The sequence below is a fragment of the Rousettus aegyptiacus genome, unplaced genomic scaffold (genome assembly GCF_014176215.1).
Source record: "Rousettus aegyptiacus isolate mRouAeg1 unplaced genomic scaffold, mRouAeg1.p scaffold_m13_p_3, whole genome shotgun sequence".
Lineage (NCBI taxonomy): Eukaryota > Metazoa > Chordata > Mammalia > Chiroptera > Pteropodidae > Rousettus > Rousettus aegyptiacus.
Window position 1 is genome coordinate 29,991,445 of NW_023416306.1, and position 21,519 is coordinate 30,012,963.

The 21,519-nt window shown below is 44.5% G+C and overlaps 2 protein-coding genes and 1 pseudogene across 2 annotated transcripts; 2 read left to right on the top strand and 1 right to left on the bottom strand.

Annotated features, from left to right (window-relative positions):
- Positions 1-4,190: 4,190 nt before the first annotated feature.
- LOC118601026 lies at positions 4,191-4,322 on the bottom strand (annotated as a pseudogene).
- A 4,573-nt stretch (positions 4,323-8,895) lies between these two features.
- On the top strand, positions 8,896-10,449 carry LOC107502738 (olfactory receptor 13J1). The gene has a single exon (XM_016130200.2). The coding sequence runs from the start codon at positions 9,402-9,404 to the stop codon at positions 10,338-10,340; it is 939 nt and encodes a 312-aa protein (XP_015985686.1). The 5' UTR covers positions 8,896-9,401; the 3' UTR covers positions 10,341-10,449.
- Positions 10,450-17,925: 7,476 nt separating this feature from the next.
- Positions 17,926-18,882, top strand: LOC107502850 (olfactory receptor 13C7-like). Its single transcript, XM_016130487.2, has one exon. The coding sequence runs from the start codon at positions 17,926-17,928 to the stop codon at positions 18,880-18,882; it is 957 nt and encodes a 318-aa protein (XP_015985973.2).
- Positions 18,883-21,519: the final 2,637 nt, after the last annotated feature.

The following is a 21,519-nucleotide window of genomic DNA, read 5'->3' on the forward strand; positions in this document are numbered from 1 at the left end:
TAATAGTATTAACCACACTTCTCTAGAAGTCTTCTATTTACTTTATTTCCTTCAATGTTGTTTTCTCTTTGTTGGGTTTAGTTTCTCTCTTTTATGGTGTTGGTTCTCCTTAAGTATGTGCTTACTCTTATCGGTAGGCACATCTTCTGATTTAAGATTCCTTACTGACTGGTTTGTGGATTCAACTTCCATTTCCTGTCTCTAGGAATTATAATAGAGGCGGTGGAGGTGTTACTAGAAAGCTGTCTTCTGAGTTTGGCGGCTCTGCATTCCTCCAGGGACGTCTCTGAGTCCCTGATTCAAGCATTGACAATGACTGACTCAGTCTGAGGGCAAATATCTCTGATACTACTTGGAGCTGCCCAGTTACTATAAATTAGAGTACCACACCAGTCATCAGGATGGTTGCCTCAGGCCCTTCCTCCTCCTGCTCCTGGTAACTGCTGCCTCTGAGCTGAGAATGCCCACAAACCCATTCCCCCTGTTGCAGTAATTCCTTCCTTACTTTGTTTGGCTGTGGTTTCCTCCAACAATCCAAAGTCGCTTGCTCACCATTTTTCAGGAATACCTCTTTCAGGGTGGCACTCTCTCTAGTTTTTTAGTGCTATTAAGAATTATTTTTCATTTGAACTTACACGAATTCTGTCTTCCACAACTTTTCAGGAGAATCTCCAAACAACTGTTGAGCCTCCAAACTGAGCTGATGCCAAGGACTCTAGACCTTACTTTCTGGACCAAATTTGGGACATAGTTTTCTGATTTGTAAGTTTATGAATAAGAAAATACATCCAGATTCATGAAAATCAAAGTACATTTGAGGGTTTACCCTCACTGAAAATGACATAAAGATAATTGTAAAGCTTAGAGAAAAGAACATATCAGTAAATAGACTGCTAGACTCTGAGAAAACAGATTCTTTTAACATAGATGGAGATTCTTTTAACATAGACTTTCCTCAAAGTCTCTTAAGTAGTGAGAAACTGGTAGAGTCCAAGGTGTCAGGATAGACAGCCACATAACTAGAGCACACAAACTGTATGTCTAACAGATTCCTAGATCTATCATCCTGCTGCCATAGTGATCTGCCTAGGCCTGAGCCCTGGAATTCAGGGCTTCACATCTGTTCCAACCCCCTCACTCCCAAAAGTGGTGAAGAATAGTCTGATGCCCGCCAGGTGGAGCCCAGGAGCTGGAGCCCATCAGCTCACCCTCAAGCAATCCTGCATCTATAATGAGACTAAAACATCATGAGGAAGAAGCATTTATCCCAGAAATAAAAGGTGAATTCAATACTAGGAAATTATCAATCTGTCTATCTATCTATCTATCTATCTATCTATCTATCTATCTATCTATCTAGAAATCACTTCATTAACAAATTAGGAAGAGACAGACATAGTAAATAACCTGGATTAATGGAGAGACCAACAATGTTCCTGGATGAAAAAACTTGATTTACAAAAATGTTAGTTCTGCCCCCAAACTTGTCAATAAAGGCACAATTCTAGAAGAATTTTTGTGATATTTGACAAGCTAATTGCAAAATTTATCTGGAAAAGAAAATGTGCAAGAACAGCCATAAGTTTATTGGAAAAGGCTAATAAGAGGGAATTTGCCCTATCAGATATCAATAAACACTATAAATCTATGGTAATTTAAAAAGTTTGGTATAAGGTCATTAAGAGACAATAAAATTTCTTTAGAACATAACGGTGGGTCTAGAAAAGACTCATAAATATATGGGGAATTAGTACATGATAAACATGGCTTTTTTAAATAGTGAGAAAAGAATTCCTTTACAATAAAATCTGTTGGAGCAAGTAAGTAAACTTCCCTCACTCAATGCGTAAATATAAATATAATTTATATATACATACCTATATTATACATATACATATACACACAATTCATATAAAATAAGAGTAAAATTTTAAAATAAAAGTTTAAAAGTATTACAAGAAAGGAAAATGTATTTAAAACCTTGGAAAATGAAGGAAGAGACAAAAAAGAAAGACACAATTTAAGAAAGATACAATTTTTAAAAAGGAAATTATAAAAACAATAATTGACATAAAATTTAGATTAACATTTCTAGTCATCAGAGAAACGCAAAGTAAAGCAATAAGATGTCATTTTTATCAATTATAATACAAAATTTAAAAGGCTGATGACACTCGGCATCTGTCATGTTATAGGTACTATTGTGTACTTGGTGGAGATTCTAATTACGATAACTTTTCTGAGGGCCATTTGGTTGCCTCTTCAAAAATTTAAATAATCATACTCTTGATCTAAGAATTCCTTCTCAAGATAAGTATCTATACATGTTCCAAAGAGTTGTATAAAATGATATTCTTTGCAGCATTGTTTGCATGGCAAAAAAACAAAAAAAAAAACATTAAACATAATTTAAATGTCTAACAACAGAAAATGATCAAAAAAGCTATAGCATATTCATATAATAGAATATTATGTACAACCTTAAGGAGAAACAAATAATCATATGTAAATGTCTATAAGACACTGTAATTTGTTAAAAGCAAACCTTACATATTAAGGAAAGACAATGAGGATTTTTTTTAAAGACCCAATAGAGCTTTGAAAAATATAATTTCTGAGATTAAAAATACACTGGATGACTAAATGCAACATGGTATCTTGGACTGGTTTCAGGAATAGAAAAAGACATTAATGGAAAAACTGGTGACATTTGAATAAAGCCCGTAGTTTGATTAATTGTATTGTAACAATACTAACTTCTTAGTTTTAATAAACGTACTGTGGTTATATGAGGTGTTCGCATTAGGAAAATCTTGTTGAAGGTTATATAGGAAATCTATGTATTATCTGAAAATTCTCCTGCCAATCTAAAATTACTTTTAAGAAAATGATTTTTAAAAATACATTGGATGAGATTAATAGCAGATCAGAACCTTTAGAAGAAAATATTAGTAACCTTGATGACATAGCAATGGAAACTATCCAAAATGAAACAGAGGGAAAAAACAACTGAAAAAAATGAACAGAGCATCAATGATCTTTGGGACAACTTCAAGTGGCCTCATATATGTATGACTAGAATCCTAGGACAAGGTGTAGTGGGTAGAAAAAATATGTGAAAAAATAATAATAGAAAATTTCCAAATTTGATGAAAACTATAAATCCACAGATCCTAGAATCTGAACAAGCCCCCAACAGAAGAAACATAAAAACAACTACACTGAAGCATATCACGATCAGATTACTTAAAAACAATAAAAAATATTTTTAAAGCATCCAGAGAAAAAGATACATTATGCACAAAGGAATAAACGTAATAATGTCACAGACTACTTGTCACAAATAATGCAAGCCAGAAGACAGTGGTGCAACATGTTTAAAATACTAAAAAGAAAAAAAAAAACTATCAGAATTCTGTACCAAGCAAAAATACCTCTCAAAACTGAAGGCACATCTGTATTATATTGTATAGTATTGGATGTCGACTGTAACTTAAAAATAAAAAAGTATTATTAATTTAAAAAACTAAAGGCAAAATAAAAAGTTTTTTCAGACATATAAAAGTTGAGAGATTTTATTACCAGTAGACCAGATGTAGAAGAAGGTTAAAAGAATTCAATGATACCAGGAGGAAATCTAGCTCTATAGAAAGCAATTAAGAGCCCTGGAAATGTTAAATATGTGAATAAATATAACAGACTTTCTTCTTTAATTTTTAAACTTCTTTTTAAAACAGTTGACTATTTAAAGCAAAAGGAATAAGTATTATAGGATATATAATATATGTGGAATGAAAATATATGACAATAGCACAAAGCCCAGGAGAGGCGAAATGGAAGTGTATTGATGAAAGGTTTGTACACTATAGGTGCAGTAGTATAATTTTAATTAAAAGTAAAATTCTAAGTTATAGTTAAGGCATCCACTATGTACACTATAGGTGAAGTAGTATAATACTAATTAAAGGTAAATGATAAGTTATAGTTAAGGCAACCACTAAAAATAAAAGATAACTAGTATGCCAATAAAGGAGATAAAATTAAACCATAAAAAATGCTCAACTGATCCAAAAGAATGCAGAACAAAATTTTAAAGATAATAGAAAATACATACCAATACAAGATTTAAACTCAACTATATCCATAATCATTTTAAATGTAAACGTTTTAAACATTCCAAGTAAAAGGCAGAATTGTCAGATTTAATTTTTAAAGACCTAACTCTATATTAATAGCATATCGAATAGACGTTAGAGGAAAAATTATTACACTGATAAGAAGAGATACTACACTTGATCTTAGTCAAAAGGCCAAGAAGCAGTTAGAGGAAAAAACAGGAATAGAGTGGGTCATTTGAAAATGACAAAAGGGTCAATTCATCGGGAGAACTTAACAATCCTAAAAATTTATGTATCTAATAACAGTTTCAAAATACACGAAGCGAAAATTGATATAACAGAAAGGAGAAACAGGCAAATCTATCATCATAGTCAAAGATTTCATCACCCCTCCCTCAATAACTAAAAAAAAAAAAAAAAAAAAGGTAGATAGGAAATGAGTAAGAATACAGAAGATTTGAACTACACTCCCAACCAAGTTGACACAATTGACATTTATAGAACACTCCACTCAATCATAATAGAATACATACTTTTTTCTAAGTACACAGAGAATATTTATCATGCAACAAGGAAGACAACCAGTTTTCCTCATCCCCTCCAAATCTGAGTTGCAGAGGCTAAATTTATGATCAGTGTAACTGAAAGACTGGGGGCTCCCTTCTTCCTTTCAACCTCATCTCATAGAGTGGAGGCTCTACTCCAGGTGCAGCAGCCAGAGAATACTTGGGCCCCAACCTCACCTCACCTGTAGGGTACTGGGAGAGGTAAGATAAATGTTAAATAAAAATCCAATGACAGTAACAATACCCAAAATAAAACGACCCTGTTTAACAAAAAGGCCCTTAAGCCTGCAGAGGCATGGACTCTGAGAACTGAAAGGAATCTCAGGAGGAACCATCCAGATGACTGTTTAAAGTGCCAGGAAGAGGGGCCAGGTGGATCTGGGCAGTCCCGCTTTGCACTGACTGAAGGATATATAATTCAGGGCGGACAAATCACTGTCCTAGAGTGAATCTAGGGCCGTGCTCTGCCTTACTAGGTGATACTGAGCTGGCTCCCTCACCTTTCTCAGGCGTTTTCCTGTTCATACAATGATTAGTCAAGACTGTCTACAGGACTTTCTTGCTTGGATAGTGTAAAATGTTGTCTTTCTTTGTCCCATTCACTCCTCTATTACACTCTTTCCAGAGTTTGCATTTTTCTTAAGATCCCTATGACAATTGAGCCAAGACCTCTACCCTCCTGAAAATCAACTCTGCCTATCATTTGTTCACTCACTCATTCATTTTTAAACTTATTCATCAAGAACTTATTATGCATTCATTTAATTATGTCTATCCATTCATTTATTCCTGGACAAGCATCAGCTGGGGACTGACCTGTGAGGGTAGATCCCTGGCCCTGAGCCACTTGCTCCAACTTTTCATACCAATTAAGATTTCTAAATAGATTCTGTGTAATTGGGTCTTTGGGACATCATCCCTGAAGCACCCCAAAGTTTCCAAGCTAGGTACATTTCCCTTCTCCCTCTAAATTGCCTTGGGGGATTGCATAGTCCCTTGGCGTACAGGGAGTTTTGAAAGGTGCCTCTTCCATTTGGCCTGCTCCCTGGGACGCTGTCAGCCAGGATGGAGCAGGGAGCTGCCCAGGTCAGGGAGTCCCTGGCTGCCCACAGTAAACTATCGGAAACCCCATTCAGCCTCAAGCTCAGTTACAATTTCCTAATTCCAAACCTGACACACTTCACAGAACCCCACTGAAGTTTAAGCACTTTGTCTAATTCCACCAAATTCTAAAAGTTCCACATAATTTGTAATTTTATCAAATTACAAATACTTTACTGAATTCTACAAAAGTCTAGGCATATTTTTGCTGTTTGGAAAACTGAGTCAGTGTGAAACTCCATGTCTTCTTATTGGGGTTCCCTGTGGAGAGGAGGCTCGGCCTGATTTTTGACCTGCATTCCCCCAGCTCCAGCCACAGAAGGTTCTCTGTCTCACTCTCTCTGAAACATCTCTCAGGGAGCCAGGGACATGCTCCTGGAAGAACCTGAAGGTAAGTGAAAACTGGGAATATGGGGGCAGAGGAAGGGGCCTGGACTAAGAGTCTGGAGCCCAGGGAATTACTGGAGCCTTGGCTTCCCCCTCTAACTCAGTCTGTGATGCTGATCAAGTCCCTTTCCCTCTCTGGGCCTCTGTTTCTCCACATATAACAAGAAAGTGGTCTTGCTGATCTGTAAGGACTCACCCAGCTCTGCAGGTGTCATACAGGCTAGAAACAACTTATATTTGGCAGCCTGCTCACTCCCAACTTGTCTTAGCCCCAAGAAGTCATGACAGGACAGGGAGAAGTTGGCAGCGGCCAGGCCAGAAGTTTCAACTCGACCTTCAGGACCTGGGTAAGAAGAAGAGGGAGGTGGCATCCCTGTGGGCTGGCAGGGGTGGACGATAGGCACGAAGTAAAAGGAGAGACGTGAGCATCATCACAGATGTTCACATGCAGGGCTGTGGGGCACAAAGGAGCGAGGATTCAAGGTGACCTGGGAGAAGATAAAGGCTCCCCTCAAAAAGGTGGCATTTGAACTGGATTTTAGATGGCATTTGGCCAGGAGAGAAGTGGAGGCAGAATGGACACTGTGGGCTCTGCAGACAAAGCTTCCTGGCTGTGCTTTGGGAACCAGAGCTCCACAGCCACATCTCTTCTGCTCCCCTTTTCCCACAGACCCCAGCCCTCAGCCGAAGAAGGAAAGGTAGAGCAGGGAGGCTCAGAATCTCAGCACTTTGGCCGGGAAACCAACAAGACATTTAGCTGGTTTGATGACTGTGTCTCTGAGGTTCCTTTGTCTTCCTGGTTCGCCACGGGCAGAGGTCGCTCCCCTCCCTTAGGGCTGCTTCTTCTCTAGTGACACTTCTATGGCCCCTGCCTGATCTCCATGAACCTCCCCACAAGGAGAAGTAGTCCTGCCAGTCCTCTGACACCCTGGCCAAAGGTCCAATGGTCTACACTGCTGGTGGTGGTGTTGGTGGTGTTGGTGGTGTGTGTGCATGTGTGTGTAAAAGAAAGAGAGTGCCTGCTATACATCCACGCTCATGTGAGTGACTATACATGTGTGCACATGAGCCTGTGTGTGTGGCACACATACTGAGAGGCACTCATATATGTGTACCTGGGTGTCAAACAGGTATTCGTGTGTACACATATAGGTAGGTGCATATGTGCTGACCCTATGTAGGTATACGTATTTTCCAGCAAGTAGCCAATGGCTGCAGATGTTTTCCAGTAAATTCGGGGAATAAATTATGTATGTGGAATCATGCAAAAAGGAGGCTGTGGCCCGATCTAGTCACAGGGGCTGCAGGAAACACCATACCACCTCTGTATCTCACCCCAGCCCTGGCACTATACCTGCTGCTATTGACACTCTGCTAAATAGGGGTGCCTCTCCAGGAACCCAGCCTCAGACTTTCCCAGATGAAACTTGAAGGGAGATAACAGCTTACATTCCCATGACCACAATGTTTCTAGACACCAACAAACTGAGGTAAGACCGTCTGAGGTCCCAGGGCTAAGTCAAAGCTTTTCTCACTACAGAAGTGGCCCTTTATCCCAAGATAGGAACCAGAACTCTGGATCCTGTGTAAAAAAATATGTCTATGGGAGCAATGCACTTCCTCTCACTAGAAGCATACAAACAGAAGCAAAACGAGGCTAGGCATGGAAATTGGAGAGGATTTCTGCCTGGGAACGGTTTGGATTCAGTGACCTAGGAGCACGTGTGTCCTCGTTTGTTCCCCTAATGCCTAGTACAATGCCTGGCATGTAGCATGAACTCAATCACTTCCTGATTCTAGAACGAATAAACGTGAATTGTCTCATGAGAGGGAGCCATTAACAGGGCCTGGTGCTTGGGTAATGCATCCCACAGGTTCACTGACATCGTGCCAAGCCCCTGAAACACTAAGGAAAGATTGAGCCATGCTCCTTAGCTGGTGAAAGACTGTAGAGAGGATGTCAGAGAGAGACATCCATTTAGTGCAATAAAAGAACCACCAGCATTTGGGGCTTGTCAGAAGAAAATATGTGCTCTGAGCATAGTGTAGATGTCCCAGTGTTGGGAAGAGCGGATTCTAAACTCACCTTGCCAGAGACTCACTGTGTGACTTCTGTTTTCCCATCTGCACAATGGGAGATCCAATGAGTCAGCCTCTCAGGGTGCTTTCCATGCTGATACTCTAGGAGTTCATGAAGTCAATTCGGCCTGGCTTAGGCCCAGAGAAAGGAGATTTGGGGCTGAGCCAAGAAGCCCATCAAATTCTAGCTCAAAAGGCCACAACAAAAGCAGATTCTGAAGGTCAATTCACACACAATAGCTGATGATGCAGGCCCTGCAGGGAGACAGGTGGGCAAGCCCACTGATAGGCTCAGACGCCAGCACCGCCTCCAACGTGAGGCACAATGTATGCTTCATGCATGGAGACCAGAGCTGACCTGAAGAGACAAATCAGATTTCTACAGGCTGAGGGATAAAGGAGAAAGGCAGTCCCATAGTAGAAACATAGTAAAGCAATGACTTAGAAGCTTCCTTAAAGCCAGGACACTCAGAGACCAGCTAGTCCAGTGTTTCTCAAAGTACGGTACCTTGGCCAGCGGCAGCAGCATCATGCAGACCTACGGCATCAGAAACTCTGGGGAAGAAGCCCAGCAATTTAACAAACTTGGCAGGTGATTCTGGTGCATGTGAGGACCTCTGATCCAGCCCATTCCTTCTCAAACTATGTTGGTAGAGTTTTTTTTTTTTAATTTATTTATTTTAATTAGTTTCAAGTAAATAGTACATTGGTTAGTAGAATATTTTTTTACAGCATGTTAATGGGTAGTCTGTAAAAGAAGGATTCATGGTCAAACTTGAGAATTACATATTCTGCACTGCTTTTGAAAAGACACAAATTATATTAAATCATATTAAAGGCTCTTAAAAGTCCTGCAGTAGAGAGCTTTATTTACTTTTGATTAATCCAGTGTTGTCTCAATTTGATTTTTCAGATTGCCTAACATTTCCTTTAACACTCTTAGAGAAATGCTGATCCAAGTCATTTTTCATATTGATAAATTGCAGCCTCCAGGTACGGGGACTGCCCAAAGTCACAGAGAGTGAGTGTGTCTCAGAGCTAGAAAACACCCTGGCAATAGGCCTCATCCCCAAAAGAGGCTTTGTGGGCAACTCATCGTCCTGTACCTCTCTCCCGCCTCTGCAGCTGGGCCCCTCCAGAACCTTGCCGTATGGAGCTGGTCAATAGGACAGAGGTCTCCGAGTTCTTCCTGAAAGGATTTTCTGGCTACCCAGCCCTGGAGCGCTTGCTCTTCCCTCTGTGCTCAGCCATGTACCTGGTGACGCTGCTGGGGAACACAGCCATCGTGGCTGTGAGTGTGCTGGACATCCGCCTGCACACACCCATGTACTTCTTCCTGGGCAACCTCTCCATTTTGGACATCTGCTACACGTCCACCTTTGTACCCCTGATGCTGGTCCACCTCCTGTCGGCCCAGAAGACCATCTCCTTTATCGGTTGCGCCATCCAGATGTGTCTGAGCCTGTCCACAGGCTCCACAGAGTGTCTGCTGCTCGCCATCATGGCCTACGATCGCTACCTGGCCATTTGCCGGCCACTCAGGTACCCAGTGCTCATGAGCCACCGGTTCTGCTTGTTGCTAGCGGGAGCCGCCTGGGTCCTCTGTCTCTTCAAGTCAGTGACTGAGACGGTCATTGCCATGAGGCTGCCCTTCTGCGGCCACTATGTGGTCAGTCACTTCACCTGTGAGATCCTGGCAGTGCTGAAGCTGGCATGTGGTGACACGTCAGTCAGCGAGGCCTTCTTGCTGGTGGGTGCCATTCTGCTGCTGCCTGTGCCCCTGGCACTCATCTGTCTGTCCTACACACTTATCCTGGCCACTATCCTGAAGGTGCCTTCAGCCGCCGGACGCCGCAAAGCCTTCTCCACCTGTTCGGCGCACCTGGCTGTGGTGCTGCTTTTCTACGGCACGGTCATCTTCATGTATATGAAACCCAAGAGCAAGGAAGCCCGGATTTCTGATGAGGTCTTCACAGTCCTCTATGCTGTGGTCACGCCCATGCTGAACCCTGTCATCTACAGCCTAAGGAACAAGGAGGTGAAAGAAGCTGCCAGGAAGGTGTGGGACAGGAGACAGACCTCCGTGTGAGGGAGGGAGGGCTCTGCAGGTTAGTAGGTGAGGCCTTGTATGCCTAAAGTGAAGACAGCATAGGTCCCACAGAGCTGTGTTTCTGGAATCTTCACCCCAGGCAGCACCAAGTCCCACTGATCTGCCACAGAATAGTCCACAATCGTCCGTCCACTCCGCTCCCCCCCGCCTCCCCGGCATTGCCCTCGGCCAGCTCTCGGTATCACTGCTGCAGATTCACACCAGCCTCCTGGCTGGCCTCAAGATCCCAGTCTTCTCCCTCCAATCTACTTCCCAGGGGCATCCAGGGGGATCTTTTTGAAAAGCACATGTGATTGCATTCCTCTCCTGATTGAAACCCCTACGTGGCTCCCCACTGCTCTCAGGATGAAGTACAAACTCTTCAGTCAGGCATTTGAGGCCCTTACAAGCTGACCCTGCTGACCTGTCCAGTGCCCCAGGCTTCTGCCCCACATTCTCCCTCCTGGTAGCCACACACACCAACCAAGTATGAGCCTCAATATTGCCCAGACCACCCAGCTCTGGGCTCTTCTTGGTTCTGCCCACAAAACAGCCCCCACCCAGTGCACAACTCCACATGTAAAAGGATTATCCCATCTCAAATGCCACCTCCACCAGGGAAGCCACCCCACTTTGCTCCTGTCACTGTGCTCCTGCTTGATTTTCAGTGTTACTGTAAGAGCAATAAGTGTTCATTTCCACTCTTTCCCAAAGTCCAGCCCTGCCCAACCCCAGGCCCCACACAGGTTTCTTAAATAAACGAATGAACATGTCAATGTAAGTATGATAATGGCAGAGCTTGGGGGTCCTTCCCAAATCTGAGCAGAGCTGAGATGGAGTTTACGGATGACAGCCAAGGCCTATGCTAAGTGAGAGTTCAAACTAAGTCAGCATCAGCAGTCATGGAAGGTACAGGGCCAAACCCAGGAAACTTGAGAAAGCAGGAGGGCCAAAAGAAAGAAGCGGAGTCCAAAAGAAGATCGTGTAGAAGGTCTTAGATGACAGTAAGTCCATGATGAGGCCCAGAGTCCAAGATTTCCAGATCCACCAAGACACCAATCGCCCTGAGAAACACAGGGCCTAGATCCCGATCTCCCTTTGGTAGTAGCAGCAGCTTCCAGTATCCCCCTGCCTGGCATCTAGGCCTCACCGGGCTCTAGAGAGATTTGCTCTACCCCTCCTGGCCCCATCCCTTAGGATAGCTATAGCTGCCCCTTCTTGGTACTCAGCCTCTTCCCAGTTTTCTCTTGTAAGAAAGAAATGAATCTGGAAAAGGATCCAGATTCACACAGCATCTTCACTCCATGCCCCGCTCTGGCACCGTCTGTATAATGGGACAGTTGGGCTTAACCTCCAAGCAGGTAAGCATAGCCCTTGCTTGAGCCCTCAGGTCTCCTCCCAGTCCCTCTTTCTGATTCTGTTGGTCAGAACAGAGACACAGAGTAGAGAAGCACATTCCACTCCTCGCACCTCAACCCTCTCTGACCAAGCCAGAGTGAAGGCTGCCAGCCAAGACATTCTGCTGGGTTTTCAATACCAGCACAGGAGTCTGGACTTTATTCTGTGGGTATCGGGGTTTACAATCACATTTACCTTTAGAAAGGCCCCTGACCAGATACCATTCTTCACCAATGAAACTGGTGAAGAATTTGTTTAAAGTCTATTGTTAACTAAGGCGCACTGAAATGCGTCATGTCATATACTGCTGGCGGGGATGGGAGTGAATTAATATGAACTTCCCGCGAAGTAAGGTGGAGTACAAATCCAGAAACTTAAAAAATCCCAGACCCTTTGGCCCAACACCTCTATTTCTAGGAATAAGTCTAAGAAGATCATCAGAAACACAAAGATTTATGTATAAGGATATGAATCATGGCATTATTTATAGCAGCAAAAAAATATATATATTTTAAATTGTAATGTCCAATGATACAAGAATGTTTAAATAAATTCTGTGTTGTCTGATGATAGAATATGTGTAGCCATTAGAAATTTTATTTGTTTGTTTGTTTGTTTGTTTGTTTTACGCCTGCAGCAACCAGTCTTCCTAGGTGGTCTCCCATCCAAGTACTAACCAGGCCTGACCCTGCTTAGCTTTTGAGATCAGACAGGATCAGGCATGTTCAGGGTGGCATGAAATATTATTTTTTGAAAGGTAATTGATGATGAGAAATGCTAAGAATGTAATGGTAAGAGGGAGCTGTTTGTTCTATGAGTAGTTAGAAAATAAGTGGTAAAAATAGTCACCTGATTTCTTGATAAAATTCCAAAAGACAAATTGTAGTATAATGGAAAATTTTGCAGCAGCTGCTGCTTTATTTAGGGCTGTTTTTTAGTTCCTAAACTATGTTAAGTTGTTATTCTTTATTGCGAAGAAAAGGAAGAGGAAAGGAAAGAGAAGGAAATGGGAAGGACAAGGAGAAAAAACCTATAGAAACTCATGCACCTGACTAAATCCCAGACTTAATGGTCACTCAGAAGTGTTCAAGGTCTCACCCTATATGGCAATTCACTTTCCTTAAACTTTTATGATTCTAGGTCCTCACAACAGTCCTGGAGAGAGACATCTCATTTTCACAGCCCAAGACACCCAGGCCTAGAGCAGGGGAGTCACGGCCTCTGAGCCTCAGATCCAAAGCAGAGGACTAAGTGAGACCCAGTCTTTAGATTCTCTGTTCAGCATCTCTCCTGTGCCCACCCCACCCCAGCTAGGCCCTCCTGGGGCAGCACAAAAAACCTAGGGTCTCTGAAGCCCCACAGCTGCAAAACCTGCAAACTTGTGTAGCTATAGTTTGAACTTTAAATTGGGCAGGGACTGCGAGGTCCCTGAAGGCAGGAAGCAGGCAAGCTATGTGGCAGGGGACTGGGAAGCTGGTCTTCCGGGCTTGGCCCTGGTCCATCCCAGCACAGTGTGCCTGCTTGCAGTGAACTCAGCACTAACCAGCTCTGCTCTCCCAAGTCTCAGGTCGGCTTACCTGGCAGCCCACTCCAGCTACCTGCATGCAGTAATCCCACTTAGCCAATAGGTAGGAGGCAAGCAGAATCCATAGCATACTGACTATTCTCATGAAATCTTTTTTAAACATACAAACCAGGATATTTGCTTAGGGAAGAGGACAGAATGATACCAATACCGGCTACCACTTATTGATTCCTTAGCATAGACCAAGCGCTGTGCTAAGAGCTTTGCATACACCATCTCACTGGATCCTTCAAAACACACCCACGAGGAAATACTATTCTTATCTCCACATTACAGGTAAGAAAGATGACGCTGAGAAACTGTTAGCAAGTGGCAGGTCTGGGACTCGGGGCCTGGGAAGTCTGATGCCAACACCCTCGCTCATCTGCTCTGCTATGCAGCGAGGTGGTGGCGAAGCAGGAATCCTAGATGCAGGCATGTCAGGAAAATTGCAACAGAAACTTTCATCTTGTATCTCTTTTAAAATTATTTGTGAAGCCTAAAATAAGTATTAAATTGTTCAAACAAGATTTACCAGCCAATGAAATAGATATGACATTCACTTTGCAAAGTAACCCTGGGTCTGTTAGACAGACCTCAGGGTTGGAAGTTGCTAGAAAGATGTGAGGAAATGTTTTGGAGGTGATAAAGTAGCGGAGATCACCTAACTGAACGGTTCCATTTCACAGGAGTAGAAATCTGACCGATGTCATATAGCAGAATCAGAAGACAGGCAAGAATCACACCCAGGTCCCTCACTTCCAGTCCAGGGCTCCCCGTCCCAGTGCATGGCATCGCCCTGCCTCTCAAGAGGTGTAGAACTGGGGAGTGTAGACAATTATTCTCAGAGACACTCGATTTCCTCTCTGTGAACCTGATTTTCTAGGACATGACAGAGTGTGAGACATTGGAAGACAGACGCTAGAGTGGTTTTTCTGAGTATATTGTGAAATGCCATCATACCTCAATACACAGGATTATTTCCAGTTCTCCTGCTGGCCATGTGGTAGGATTACAAAGGGCCAGCAGGTCGTACACAGATGTGACAGGAGTCGCTTCTAGGTCAGAGCACTTAACTGCTGGTGTGAGCTGCTCTAGTGTGTGCCCAGCTATAACAACTGGTGATGTCCCAGATAGTGGAGCCTCCATCAGTCAGGAGGATGACATGGAACAGAGCCTCCTGAAAACCTACAAAGGAAATTTAGTATGAGAAATAAGCCTTTGTCACGGTAAGCCACAAACATGAGGTTGTGTGTTGCTGCAGCAAAACCTAGCTCATCTTAACTGATTCACGAAGGGAACAGCATTCTGTCCCCATGTTGCAGAGACAAAGCTGTCAGTAGCCTGGCAGCATGGTATTTTCTAGACACAGACTTATTTCTTTGGAGTCATAAATCTGTGGCCTCATGGGCTGGCTCTAATTTCCACAAATGTGTTGTGATCAGATTCTTAAATTGCGAAGAAATCCACTATCCCCCTGATTTAGCTCTTCAGAAAGAGTAGCTGTTACTGCAGGTAGGAGACTATCATCCCCAAAAGTTCTTCTCCCAGCAATCACAGAGCTGCACTGTTTTGTTGATGTATGTGTATTGGGAGGTGGGAGGTGATCTCAAGATAAGATATTTAGGATCAGGATTTTTGGCAAAAGAATAGCAATGGATTTCAAATGGTGATCCCCAATATCTCCTGAGTGTAGGCACTAGAGGATGGCAGTGATGAATCTCTGTGTTAATGGTTGTGTGAGCATCACGTTGTTGGATGGTAAGTTCCATGGAGGCATCTGCGAAGCCTGCACAGAGAAGGTATGTGTGAACTGAGCCTTGAAGGATGAGTGAAAAAAAAGGCCATTCCAGGCTGAAGAAAGAATATAACAAGGATGAGACAGGAGGGTTTTGTCCATTCATGGGGCGTGGTCGGGTGAGACTGGACCAGGCGTGTGTGGAGGGATACAGAGGGGTGTGAGGCAGGAGGGCAGGCCAGAGCCCGATCACAAAAGCCCCCCAAGTGCCTCTGCCTTTCCCACTTGGTCTTTTCGTTAGAGACAAAGGTGAGTAAAAGAAACGCAAAGTCAGGTAGTTTCCCACCTTTTACCTGCTTGAAAACACTCCCACACCTGTGTCCAGTGTCAGAATTTGAGGTTAACATAGGCCTTTTTGTAGCAACGCACCCAACAAAGACCAAGCCATTACACTTGAATCTGAAATACTGTGGGGCACGATCCAGCCACATGAAGTCATAACCTAGAAAAACAGATGCTTTTTAAAAAATTCTTTCCAGATTTTAGGTTTTACTTTGTCTTTATATCCCTGACTCAAAGAGAATCTCAGAGGTTTCTAAAGCCCAGAGAGAGAGAGAGAGATGTGCCCAAAGTCACAGGGAATGACTGAGCGAGAGATAGAGAGATAGAGAGATAAAGAGATAGAGAGAAGAGAAAGAGCGAGGAGAGAAGAGGAGAGGAGAGGAAAAGAGAGGAAAAAAGAGAATTCTGTTAGGGCAGAAGCCACATCGGCCTCTCTTATATCCCAGCACCTAGCACAGGGCTTAGCACATAGTAGGTGCTCAGCAAATATTTGTTGAATGAGTGAATGAATGAGCCACCACACTCAGGCAATTCTTTATTCACCAAACCTTAGCAAGAGAAACCCTACCTTTAAATGTTCATGTGGATAGGTTTGAGGTCAGTTGCTGACCCAGATTAATCACCTGCCCCTGCTTGTTCCAGAAACTCCCTCAATGTACACCCTGATTTGGGCTGGAGGAGAGAAACCAGCACAGGCTCTGGGAAGACTGGGGTCATGACGGAAGCTGGAGACTTTATCCAGAGATGTTGAGCACAGACGCAGTGGGTGCCTTGCAGCCGAAGCTGGAGTCTCGGCAACACGTCAGTGCTGGGCAGCTCGCCAGCACCTTCTTGTGTACATCTCAGCTGAACTACACAACATCTGCATTTTTTAAAAGGAAACTGCATTTCAGAGAGGCCAGGTGACTTGGTTATATCACATACCTAGTTAGTGCTGAAGCTGAATGCAAAGCTAGGGTTTTCGAGTCGTGCATTGATTATCTGTTGAGTGACTGCCTTGGCAGCACTCACTCTACAAGGTGCTGGAAGAAAAGAAACAGAGTCCAGCCAGCTCTCAAGTATAGCAGAGGAGACAGGTACACAGCACATCCTACAAGAACACAGAGGGATGACCAAGGGCTAAGGAAGCACAAGAAGGGAGCAGATAACTCTAAGGAAGCAGGAGGGAGAAAACAGGAGGGATAGAGCTGGGCTGAGGAATGAGCAGGACCGTCCCCACTAGCGAAGGGAGGATATGCCTATAAAAGGGACCTTCTTAGGCAAAAATGTAGCACCAGGAAATGACATGTTTTATTCAGGAGATGGTGGGCCCTTCGGCTACTACAAATGTAATGTGTCAGTCATTAAGGAGGAGGAATGAGGGGAAAATACATCCCTGAAGAACAGAGAGGACTCCAGTGCTATCCCAGGACATTGGCCTCTCAGTCCAATAGAGAAGGGGTTAGGGGCAGGCATGATTACATCTTATGAATGATAACAGTTCACATTCAGCTCCTATTTTTCCTTTAGACCAGCGGTCACCTGAGCCATAAGACAGCTTTTCTGTCTAACAAGACTACTGGGCTTTGGGATATTTCAGCTCCCTCCTGTGAATACCTGATAATGGCATTTCCTGAGGAGGCAGGGTGATCAGCTCAGAAGAGCAATGAAAGCTACCTGGGAGAAAACTGTAGCCTCTTCCCACCCTTCCCTGTATAAAGCTGGTCGACAACTGACATCACCTCTGCTAGATTAGAACCTGGTCTTCCGTCCTTGTGTGACAACATTGTTGATATCATTTACCCTAAAAAGCAAAATGGAAGCCAAGGAGTCACATAGCTTTCATGATCAGGGTGAAATCCTGTGACCAGGGGCTCTATTGGGATATGTATATTCTTGTATGTAAAAATAAGTGGGTGGTCTGATTCCTTAAGGAGTGGTGGCCAGAGATCAGGCTTACACATATGTAGAGCAGAAATGTTCAACTTTTATGGCTCAAAGGAACACTAGGTGAGTATCATCTTCACCCATCTGACTTCCAGAACTCATCTCACCTAATTGAGGGAAGGGAAGGCCTTGTGATAGGTGTGGCATTTTTCTGTCCACTTATTTTTCTTACTGCTGTAGCCCCAGGACCTAAATGATACCTACTATAGAATAGGCATTCAAAAAATATTCAGCAGTGAATGAATCTGAAATACTAGGACATAATTCAGCCATATGAAGTCATAAACTAAAAATGATGCTTCCTTTTTATAGCCAAGAACTCTTCAGATTCCAAAGGAACATGTCAAATATGAACCCTACTCTATTTTCTCCACAGAGCCCACCCTAAGGAGAACAGCAAAGACCCAAAGGGACTAAAATGTGCCTCATCTCCCCTGAGTTACATCAGAACTGAAAAGCCGAAAGGGCCAGTTCGCCGACCTGAAATCCAACTCTCTTGTTACTCAGATGTAGGGCTGACCTGCCCCAGGTCACACAACCAGGTTGCTTGACTTTCAAGCCATTCAGAGCATTTTCTAATACCTGTGTGGTCCAGATAGGAAAGAAGGGAGAATGAGATGAGTGGTGCCAACCAGACAGCTGTGACAGAATATGTCCTGCTGGGGCTATGCGGACACCGTAACCTAGAGATGGTCCTGTTTGTGCTCTGCCTGGGCATCTACTCTGTGAATGTGCTGGGGAATGCCCTCCTCATAGCGCTGAACGTGCTGGACTCCCGCCTGCACAGCCCCATGTACTTCTTTCTCAGCAACCTCTCCTTCATGGACATCTGTGGTACATCCTCCTTCGTGCCTCTCATGCTGGTCAATTTCTTAGAAGCCCAGAGAACCATCTCCTTTCCTGGTTGCGCCCTGCAGTCATACCTGACCCTGGCGCTAGGCTCCACCGAGTGCCTGCTCTTGGCCGTGATGGCATATGACCGCTATGTGGCTATCTGCCAGCCGCTTAGGTACCCAGAGCTCATGAGTGGGCAGGTGTGCATGCAGATGGCGTTGCTAAGCTGGGGGACAGGCTTTGCCAACTCACTGCTGCATTCCATTTTTGCCTGGAACCTCCCCTTCTGTGGCCACAATGTCATCAACCACTTCTTCTGTGAGATCTTGGCGGTGCTCAAACTGGCCTGTGGGGACATCTCTCTCAATGTGCTGTTAGCAATGGTGGCCACGGCTGTCCTGTCACTGGCCCCATTCCTGCTCATCTGCCTGTCCTACATTTTCATCCTTGCTGCCATCCTTGGGGTGCCCTCTGCTGCAGGCCGGCGCAAAGCCTTCTCCACCTGCTCTGCCCACCTCACAGTGGTGATGATTTTCTATGGAACTATCTCTTTCATGTACTTCAAGCCCGAAGCCAAGGATCCTGATGTGGATAAGATTATTGCATTGTTCTATGGGGTCGTGACACCCTCACTGAACCCCATCATCTACAGCCTGAGGAACGCAGAGGTGAAAGCTGCTGCCAGAGCTCTGCTGTGGGGAGATCTGCTCTCCAGAAAAACGTCCCTACCTATCAGGTAGGATAGGCCAGGTTATGCTGCGGCAATGACTTCAAAGTTTCAGTGGCTTAAAACCAAGTTACAGGTCCATTAGAGGTTGGCTGGCGGGGCGGGATCTGCTCTGCATCATCGTCTTCAACCCTCTGTCTGATGGTAGTTGATTAAGCAACTACCATCTGGAACATTACTGGCCACCATGACAAAAGAAAAAGAGAAAACAAGACCTGCACTGGCTCTTCAAGCTTCCACTCAGAAATGGCATATTACTTCCACTTACGTTTCATTGGCCGACACAAGGCACATGGCCACCGAGAACATCACGGGGAGGGGAGGAACACCTACCCCGTGCCTGGAAGGAGCAGGAGGACTGAGAAAGCTGTGAGCAGCATAATTAATGCCACACCATCCTACCGTCAGCCCAAGAGCCTTCCCTCTCTCTGACCACCCATCCTCCACTGGCTGCCGCCAGGTTAATTGTCCCAGGAAAGCTCTCGTTAGCTCTCTCACTTGTGGTGGCTCTGTATGGGGTCAAGCTAACGAGGTTGGAACTGTGCCTCCCTGAATTTCCTTCTCTGTATGGTTCTGGGTTAGGGCTGACCCACCTTGCTGTCAGTGCAGCCCTCCAGGGCCCGCCGGCTCACCTCCTTCAACTGTTGAGTCCTGTGCCAAGCGCAACTCCGTGGCAAAGAGTGCCTGCCAGTTTTTCCTGCAGGTCACCAGTGTCACTGAGATTGAAGGCAGTGAGAGCCAGATACAGGTTTCAGTTTGTCCTCCCGGGGGCTAGTACACCTTTACCCTCCCCCACTTCATGCCCACCAGCCCAGCTATCTACAGTGGCTTCAGGCCCAACATCAGATGCAGAGGTAACAGCTTTGCATAGACTTTACCTCTCAGGGACTCAGAATGATAAAGCAACTGCTCCCACAGTTGTAGAGGTCCCTTCTCCATAACAAATCCCTTGAATCACTCAGAGTGGTTCTGCCACTGTGGTCAAATCCTGACTGCTTCATCCCTCTTCTGATCAAGAACCTTTGATGGCTCCCATTACCACAGCATTGAGTCCAAATTCTTCAGTTGAGTCCTCAAGTCCTTCAGAATCCAGCTTCTTCAGCCTGATGTTCTACTAACCCCTTCATATAGTCGCACTCACCGTGTTATATCCGTATTACCCGGACCACCATGCATTGTTCATGCTACTCACTGCTAAGACCTGGGACTATTTTTCAAAGCCAGCTTAGACATCATCCATTCATGCATCCTTTCCTTTTCAGCCTACAGCACTTAGTTGGAACCTTTCACTGGTTATCTATCCCATTGTGCTTTGCTATGTGATGTTTCACCACAACGTGAGCTCCTTGAGGGCAGGATTCAGCCAGGTCTGGCTCATCTCTGCAGCTCCCACAGAGCTTTCCCTATAGAAAGTTTACTAAACTGAATTGTCACTCGGAAGCCCTCGTAATGTCACCCTGGGGATTGAGCCATGTGCTCCATTGAGCATTACATAGACAGACACAGTGAGGAAACCACAGTATCTGCCAGCCACGGCCCTGTATTCCTGGAAGATTGAGACTGTTGGCATCTTGGGCTCCCCCACCCCACTCCAACAAGTCAGGAGATAACCGAGAACCCCATTTTGGGACCAAGAGACTAAGGTTCCAGACCTGGTTCAGCTACTCTGCCCAGCATTTTCTTCTTGCCAGCCCTCTCCCCATAGGAACCCCACAAGCACCTCATATCCAAACTATCCAAAACTGAACTCATCATTCTGCCCACAGTTGTATCACCATCTCAGGGAAAGGCACCATCGCCTGCAAGTCACCAAGCCAGAAACACGGAAGTCACAGACTTTCTCTAATCCCTCACCATCCCACACATCTAATCAGTCATTAAATCCTAGAGAATCCACCTCCTAACATCTCTTAAATCGGTCCCCTCCTTTCCACTGACACTGCCTTAAGCCTTCCCCATCTCTCTCAAATATTGCAATTGTGTAACTGCATTTTTGTCCTCCAAACTCTCTCCAAAATCCGTCTCTGCACTAGCCATCAAAACATCAATCTGAAAAAACAAAAACAAAAACAAAAAAAAACACACCAATCTGATCATGATACTCTCCTGCTTAATTAAATCCCTCCAGTGGTTCATTTCCCACAGGATAAAAACCACACCCCACCTATCCGTTCAACATTACTGGCTGCTTGCTTCTACCCCCACTCCACTCACACGCACTCTCCAGGGCCAGGCACACGGAACTATTCCTAGTTCTCCTATCAATAGAACTGTGTCTCCCCTTGATGTTCCCTTTCACATCCAAACACTTCTTGACCTTTAGCTACCACATATTAGACACATCGTGTACCAAGCTAGGCACTGTACTGCATGCATTCTAAGAGCTTTACTAAGGACCAGGTGGAAGACTGGAAATCTCAGGAGAGGATTGCAATATGACCAGAGAGAACACTCTCCCAACATCTTGGCATTATGAAACTCATTCAATCTTCACTCACTACCTCCCCGCTTCCAGAAAGCCCCTTCCAACTCCTCTTAGCTGGGCAGGGTCTGTCCCACCTCTGTCACCCTCTTCAGCGCCATATGTATTCTGCTATGCCTGAATCCCAGCTATTTGGGGGTATGCATCCTGGGACCTGACTCTGTACAT